This window comes from Eriocheir sinensis, chromosome 23 (genome assembly GCF_024679095.1).
Source record: "Eriocheir sinensis breed Jianghai 21 chromosome 23, ASM2467909v1, whole genome shotgun sequence".
NCBI classification, from domain to species: domain Eukaryota; kingdom Metazoa; phylum Arthropoda; class Malacostraca; order Decapoda; family Varunidae; genus Eriocheir; species Eriocheir sinensis.
In genome coordinates, this window is record NC_066531.1 from 14,883,855 (window position 1) to 14,892,323 (window position 8,469).

The 8,469-nt window shown below is 51.3% G+C and overlaps 1 protein-coding gene across 1 annotated transcript; it reads right to left on the reverse strand.

The window, feature by feature from the left end:
• Positions 1 to 3,501: 3,501 nt before the first annotated feature.
• Positions 3,502 to 8,457, reverse strand: LOC127002499 (uncharacterized). Its single transcript, XM_050868516.1, has 2 exons — positions 6,465 to 8,457; positions 3,502 to 6,343 (listed from the first exon to the last, which is right to left on the reverse strand). The coding sequence occupies exon 2, from the start codon at positions 5,457 to 5,459 to the stop codon at positions 4,695 to 4,697; it is 765 nt and encodes a 254-aa protein (XP_050724473.1). The 5' UTR covers positions 5,460 to 6,343; positions 6,465 to 8,457; the 3' UTR covers positions 3,502 to 4,694.
• Between the last annotated feature and the right edge of the window lie 12 nt (positions 8,458 to 8,469).

Here is an 8,469-nt window from a genome sequence, read left to right on the forward strand (position 1 = left end):
ACCTGGGACACCAGCGGCGCGGCCGCGGGGTAGCGCCGAAACACCTCTCCCAGCACTGACGACCTATGTACTGTGTTGAAGGCGTTGGTGATGTCCAATTTGGCGACAACATGGCCAGCGGGTCCTCTGTATGTGTCAACGAACTCGCTTAGGGCGTGGACCGCTGCCTCACAACGAAGCCTTGTGCCCCTCCTAACTGAATTGGGCGCAGCTGTGCTGATACGGCCGATGCCATTCTCTTGGGCACTAGATTACAGGCTAGGCGGCGGTAGATGGTGCCAACAGCGATTGGGCGCAAGCCTCCGTCTTTCTTCTGAATTACCGAAAGGCGAGTGCTGAAGAAGGCCTTCCTTGCGCACTCGGGGATGTTGCCAGAAATGGCGGCATTGCAGAGTTTGGTGATAGCCCCGAGAGTCTGCGGCCGGCTTCTGCGGATTTTTCGGCTAGCAGCTGGCGAAGGTACGTGGGACGGACGCCGTCTAGCCCAGCTGCCGAACCAGGAGGGAAGTCTTGGATGGTGTCGAGCACAGCGTCCTCGGACACCCGTAGGTGATGCAGGTCGGTGTCTTATGGCTGCGGCAGCTCCTCGTTCTGCATAGCGGGCAGATGTTTGGCCTTGAGACTGTCAGCGACCTCTTGGCTGGGAGCCGCGACGCAGTCCGAGGTGGTGAGAAGGCGAAGAGCCGCTCGGATGTCACCGTCGGCGCATTTCTGCCTGATTTGCTTTGTGTGTGGGTGTATGAGAGAGAGAGAGAGAGAGAGAGAGAGAGAGAGAGAGACATTAAACCATTAAGTATTTTAAAACATTCGATCAGTTTTCCTCGGAGGCGACGTTTCTCAAGAGAGAACATGTTAAGGGCGGAAAGCCTTTCTTCGTAAGAGAGAGAGAGAGAGAGAGAGAGAGAGAGAGAGAGAGAGAGAGAGAGAGAGAGAGAGAGAGAGAGAGAGAGAGAGAGAGAATTAACATAAGAAACAGAGCAGCGCGGCGAATAATGGAATCAGTGTCCTCCCACCCCCCATTACGGCTTGCAATAATTTTCTCACCATCGGCTAAGTTTACTGCAAGCAGGTAACAGAAAAGAAGCAAAGTGCCTTGAGCTGATAGAGCTTGGACATCAGCCACGTAGCCTGTGACAAATATCTCAATGCGGACGGTTTAGGACATGCAGGAGGCATGCAGTGTCCCTCGCTGCAGGCAAGGTTCACGCGAGGAAAGGATTTGTAGTTAATAGAAAGACGTCCCAAACTGCTGCTGATAATATTTTAGAGCGAAAAGTATTGTTAAATCCATCCATCACAACAGCAGAACTCAAAAAGAGGCACACATACTTATTTGAACTCTCTCAGTACCCTCTGATCTCTGCCGCCTCTCAAGGATGTAAGTAACCCTCCTTGACACGCCTTTATCACAAGTTACGTGGGTTACTGAGTGCCTATATTGAGATAATAGCTGATCGTAAGGTTAATAATAATCTCCTGACACCTTCTTAGGGCACATTCCGACAACTGGTGACCAAACTATGGTAAAGTATAAGGGCGTAATGGGTGGGTTGGCGACACGTTATTTGGTGTAGACACAAACTGTCTCATTAAATTTCCCAGGGCTCACTAGCTGCTGGCTCCCAGCTAACTGTTAGGGGAAGGTGTGCAGGTTTGACAAGTTTCCTCAGTTCCAGTGAACAGTGGACATGGAAATGGCTGTGAAACAGCAAAACAAGAGAACATGAGGGAGTGAAAAACGCGCGGGGAAAAACGTCCGAATCTCAAGTTGTTGTTACTCTCTCAATCAAGGGACTCACTCTACTTCCCACCACAAGCTTAGCCGCTTAAAGGCCAATGCGATGGAGATAAGCATAAGGGCCACACGTAGATATAGCGTATTACCCAAAATTTACCTCACCTTCTCAGTGTTGTTACTGTCGGCAGCTGCAATCGTGGCTCAACAGCCAAGAAAAAAGGCTAATGGAAAGAGTGACAGTTTACATATGTGATGAGGGTGAATTAGTTTATGAAGAACTGTTAATTTAAGGCTGGCTTTATTATGTACGGTCAGTTTAACACGCTGTTTGACATGAACAGTCCGGTGTTTAATTGACATGATACATGACAGATAGGCCAGTCTAGTAGAAAACAGGACCATGAAGAGAAGCAACTCAGTGATATCCAAACTGCAGAGACTGACCAACAAATCTTAGTTTAATACTTTGTCTCATGTCTGTATTCCACGATGACCTCATGATCGAGGGTTACATATCACTTTATTTATGCAGATTTGGAATTAATATGCTTTACACAAGCGATACTATTTTCGTACGGCTTAACCTATCTTCTTAACCTGTGGATAACTCTTGGCTGATAAAATGGCAATAACGATGGAATACTGTTCAAAGCTCACTTATATCGTTACTGTCAATGTAGGCGGCGATCCCTTCCATTATGTTGCCAGAAATGACCTTTGCCAAACTTCTATTGGACACCTCACATTCCTTTTGGGCGTTTCCCCAAAGTGTCTTCGATTAGGTTTTAAAGGAAGAGGCAGTAACCCATTACGTCAACAACGGACCAACACATCATGGGCACATGTGCCCATGATGTGTTGGTCCGTTGTTGACGTAATGGGTTACTGCCTCTATTACCCCTTTCTGGGGTAATAGATACCGCCCTCAGCAAGAAGTCTGTAGTGGACCTAACCAACCCTACTGCACCGTAATGCGCAAGATGTAATTTTGCTGTCTCCGAGACTACCCTTGCAGAGACCCAGACTACTCGTCTCCATGTGAATTCTTCTAGATGACAAGAATGTGACTGACTTCAAATATAACTGTGATGAGTTTTATTTTTTTGACAACGGAATAAAAAAAAAAGTATGATGTTTGTTTGTGTGTGTGATGATTTTTTTTTTGGGGGGGGGCAACAGAATAAAAAAAAGTATGATATTTGTTTGTGTGTGTGTGTGTGTGTGTGTGTGTGTGTGTGTGTGTGTGTGTGTGTGTGTGTCTCTCTCCTCTCTCTCTAAGACCCTCCCTTGAACTCAGCCTTGTCCCGTACCTCACTTCAGCATAACACCGCAGCAGTGTCTGATTATCTGCCGTGCTGCCTGGCTTGGGCTTGAATATTCTCGCGTGACTGTGTGGGTGGGTGACTACACTTCACGGTCTACGCTTCTTCCGATTTAAGGTCGTGATCTCATAAAGAGAGTTAGTGCGTTGTAAGTCTCGAGGCGGAAATTACCAAAAGTGGTCGTTAAGCTGCTCTGAATCTGCCCATGAACACGATGCGACCCCTACCCTCTCCCCCCAAGCACTAGGGTGTGTCCTAGTGCCGATGCTGATAATGGTAATGAGTGTACTTAAAAGGGTAATAAAGATGGCATTAATTGAAGTAATGGCTTTAGTGGGGGTGATGGTGGTGGTGATGGTGGGTGTGTTATTGATTGTGGGATGGGTGGTAGGGTTCTCGGTGAATGTATGGAAGCCATTAGTGGTAACAGTAATGGTGGTAGTAGTAGTAGTAGTAGTAATAGTAGTGGTAGTATGGTACGTCACCGAAAGAAGGGGTGACAGCTTTTGGTGAATAACAACTCTAAAGTAAAACACAGCTAAATCAAACACTTATACTTAATTATACTTATATTGCACTTAAACTTAAGGTGAAACAAAGATATAACCCAGGTATTATGAAGTTGTAACCCTTAGTGATAATGGGAAACAAGGAAACAAGATTAAAGCAACAATAGGTAATGCATCCTCCTCGGGTATGTCATTGTACCTCACCGTCAGGGAGGTGATGACGCCGTGTGAAGTAAATCCAGTGAGAGGTCACACTTTAACAGCCGATGAGACTTGACCGGTTTCCCACTTGCTTCCTTTAAAGATTTACCCCTTAATAGGGGACAGGGCCTTTGGCCTAAGGGCGGCCCTGTAAGGGGGGACAAGTAATTGAAACTCGAGGCGGGTGTGGGGACGCCTCCGCCGCCGCCACGAGTAACAGCCGTCGAGCAGCGACGGAGGCACGGGTCCCCCGGGCGCCTGTAGCAGGAGCCTGGCGAGCAACCAGGCAGTCTACTACCGGCGGAAGGGCCGGCCAAGTTGCTTGCCCGACGAGGGCTGGCGTGCCACTGGGTTTCCCACTGGTGGTGGTGGTACGATTTCCCCCCGAGGGGGAAACGGGCCCTTGTCGAATAACGACGGCCCGTAGCAGGATGGCGTTCGGAGAGCGGCTCTAGCGGAGCGGGTCGTAGTCCCTCACGAGGCGCACCAGGGCCTCATCTGAAAGACTATGAATGACAGAATGAGAGCAGGCGCAGATAGCCCCTCGGGGTTTTGGAGGAGGGGTTGTGTGCTCGTGCATTCCAGGAGGTAGTGGAGGAGCGGGTGGCCCACTTCCTCGTCGCAGTGAGGGCACTCCACCGGAACTGGACCGTCTGGGTGTAGCAGTGAGGCGCATTTGTATCCGAGGCGTAGGCGATGGAGACGTATTGCCACACGCCTGCGGACGGCCGATGGTACTTGGCGTGAGCCCGAGCCGGTCGCTGTAATATACCAGTAGGCAGATGGGGAGTCTGCTGCCAGAGCCTCCTCCACCTCCCTGGTGGTGGCAGCCGAGGCATACGACGACATGTTCGTCTTGAGGAGGGACACGCTCGGTGGTAGGCGGTACGTCACCGATGGGAGCAGCGTGGCCTCATAGGCCGCCTAGTAAGCCGCCTCGTTCCCCGGCACACCGGCATGGCTGGGGATCCAGTTGACGGCCACGTGACGGCCGGCCCCCTCCATTATCCGCATCAGGACGTGGATGCTGGTAAGGAGGGTGGCGTTGTCCGCCAACGGGTCCCGGTGGAGTGACTGAATAGCTGGCACTGAGTCACAGTGGAGGATCGCGTCGCCTCTGCCCTCCTCTACAGCATAGCGCAGCGCCTGGTGAATAGCTACTAGTTCGACCTGGGTGAAGGAGCACCCTTCCGGCAGCCTGAACATGGCAGTGTGCCCGGCCGTGACGAACGCCGCACCGACTGCTCGGGTGTGATGGCTGATAGATCCGTCGGAGTAATATACATGAGCGTAGGGCCGCGCCACGTCCTTCTCCCTATCCATGGCCTCCCTCGTCAGCCGCTCTCCAACTAACAAGGCCTTCCTCGCTGGCAGCGGTCGGATGGTGGTTGTGAAGGGGGCCGCCGCCCAGGGGGGAGGGGCAGGATAGTCGGGGTAAGGTGGATCTCTGTCCCTCAGAAACACGCTGGACAAGGGGGTAGTTCTGAGCTTGGGGCTGCAATCGCCGCCCACGTCCTCTTGCGGAACAGGATCGGCGCCCGCAATAGGGCTTGGCCGACTGAGGCCCGTAGCGGCTCCGAGCCCTTGTGGCACAGCAGCGTCGACAGGTGGCCGACAGAGAGCGGAGTTACTCTTGTGACGACACTGCTTATGCGCGCCTCCGCTCTGAGGCAGACGCATTTCGTCCATAGGGGCGCCCCGAGGATGACACGGAGGGTAGAGTTCTGGGCTTTCTCAAGCGGTTGTAGGGTGGAGGGGCCGCTGTTGTAGCGGGGTGTGTGTCGCTACATCCCTTTTTGACGACCACTATGGTTGTGATGGTATGTGGTAGCGTGGTAGTCGTCTACATTCCCGAGCGCTGGTCCCGGATGGTAAGGCCTCAGGACAAGTGAACACTCGTTCCGAGGTTTGTGACCAGAAGGGCGTTACTTGTGTGATTAATTATGGAAGGTGGGAGGATTTCCGTGTGAACCACTTGTGAGACAGCGTTAAGAAACTGGATGGTGATAATGTACTATGGGGGGGGGGGGGGGGTAAGGGTTCAGTAATCTCAAATGAGCAGCAAAACAGGCTCCAAATGTTAACACTCACAGTAAGGTTGTATATAAATATGTATTTAGCTTCATTTTTCAAGGGTTAGCGGAGTACTAACAAATGACTGACTGACAGGCTGTATGCCTCTAATCTAACTAGCTACCGGCACAAGGAAGATTTGGGGAATACACATAATGCTTCGCTCTGGTTGCTGGAGGAGGAGAAGCAGGAGCTGGCGTGAGCGTCGGGCTCGGCAGGGGACGTCCACATGGGAAAGGGGCGGTCCTGGTGATGGACAGACGGGCGCCGCTTGATGTGGAGAGGGAGCAGCTCGGGTGGTGTGAAGAGGCGGGCGCTCGTCGTGATGTAGGGAGCAGCTTGGGGCAGTGGTATATCGGCCACCAGGGCAGTGGTAGGACGGCCACTCGGGCAGTCGAGGGGCAGGTTACCCCGCCATACAAGTTCCCATCCTGTAGTCCGTCTCACACAGCAGGCCGTGGGTGGTTCTTCGGGGGGGGGCTGAGTGGAGAGATGGACACCTCTCTCACTCAACTCCAACTCGCTGCCTTTCTTGCTTCCTGCTGCTCGTCTCCTGACTAGCCCGCCTCACACAGCAGGCCGTGGGTGGTTCTTCGGGGGGCTGAGTGGAGAGATGGACACCTCTCTGACCAGCCCGCTTCTCTGTGATTTCTCGCTGCCGCTCCTTGTTGTAGGGGTGTTCGTGTCCTCACGTCTCCCAAGCTTGTGGTGCTCTTCCTCACTGGCCCGTGGGTCTCCTTGCCCTCGGCTTCTCGCCTCTGCTCCTCGCTAAGCTCCTCCCCCTTCCCCCATCACGTGATCCTTAACCCCGCATTACTGACTCTCTCTCCCTTCCGGAACATTCTTTTACAATCAAACCCTACCTATCTAACTAACTAGTTATTGGTTTCTTGGGGGGTTCGAGGCTTTGAAATGAGGGATTTCAGTAACTCTCGTTCATGATATTTACTCATTCGCTCACCGTGTTATCTTCTCATAACCTTTTACGCACTTACATTCCTTAGCCGCCCATTCACTCATTCACTCTTTCACTCATCCACGCTCCCACTCGCTCTGTCACTCACTGACTTACTCACATTCTCTCGTTCATTCACGCACTCGCTTACACTTACTCACTCTGTTACTCACTGACTTACCCACATTCTCGTTCACTCACATTCGGACCGTTACACGGCTCCCTCCTTCCTGAGATTGAAATCCCTTTCTCAAAGTCTTGAACCCATGGGTAACTTGTCTAAAAAAACAATCACATTACTACTCACTCCATATAAAACATTTAGTTACATCATATACAAAACATCCTACTAAACATTAAAAAAAAAATAGTTTACCAGATTATTTAAGGGTCACAAATTTTTTTTTTTTTCAATCGCGGCCAACCATATAGTACTACATTATTCCATAATATAGGCACGAGTGCCTTGGGGTCTCATCAGGACCCGGCATCCTGGTAGGGTGTCAGGTGTGTACCTCCCACCTCCTCCTGGCATCCGGGGTTGCGTGGTAGGACCTTTCCAGCCCCTTCTCCACACCTTCTGCAGGGAGCCCAGGTCGTTCCAGATATTCCTGGTGGGGTTGACGAGGTTCTTCTGGGTCCCCATGCTTCCTCTGGTTTCGCTGACCCTGGATGCGGGAGAGATTTCCCAGTGCCGCTCTGCACTGCAACAAAGAGGGTTCATTACTGTCCTGCACCGCGCAACTCTGTCCCAGGAGCCTACCTAAACTTCCTCTATTAGCCTTCGGGGCGGCCTTCTTTCCCTCGTGGGACGTTGTTCAATTTCGTCCTCATCACTATCGTCCACCGGTGGTACGAGTACTTCCTCCTGTTCGATGAGGACTTGTTCTTTTCCTACGTATGGTTTGATTTTCTCGGCCGCACGTTGTATTTGTGTTCCATTGAAAACATTCTCTAGCACATATGCACTTCCATCCCTAAGTATTTCTTTAACTTTGTACGGACCTAACCACTTCACTCCCAACTTCCGCTGTACCGAGGACTCATCTTGTTCCTTTTTCACCCACACCAAACTGTTAAGTTCTACCCTCTGATTAGTTCTCCCTCGATTAGCCTTGTCTCGCCACTTTTGTGCTCTCTCCCTATTAGTTTCTTTAACCACCTCATCGCGATTTTTATGTCCGCGTCATCATCGTCCTGTGGTAAGGGCGCACTTACACTTCGTGGCGCGTAACGAGAGAACATTTGGTAGAACGGTTGCTCCCCGGTGGTTTCGTGCACTGCCGCGTTTAAGACTGTCTGGCACTGTCCAAGATAGTTTGGCCACCGGTGTGGGTGTCCTCGGCACAACGTAGCTAGGACTGATTTCATTGTTCTGTGCATCCGTTCTGAGATAGAGTTGCCTTGGGGATGGTAAGGAGTGCTGAACACCAACTGGGTGCCCATTCTAGTACATAGCTCTTTGACAATGGTTGCGTGGAACTCGCGCGCATTGTCCGTTAAGAGCACTTTCGGTGCCCCAAAATCTCCCATGTACGTTTGCAAACCCTTCACTACCTCCTCCGCTAACCTTGATCTCATCTTTATAAATTTTACATACCTAGAGTAGTGATCTATAAGCGTCAGGACATATCGATGTCCAATGTAACGGGCTTGTCGGGTGGCGTTTAA

Bases quoted from the DNA above. Each gene is read 5' to 3' on its own strand.
- LOC127002499 (XM_050868516.1), bottom strand. From the start codon at position 5,459: ATGGACGAAATGCGTCTGCCTCAGAGCGGAGGCGCGCATAAGCAGTGT.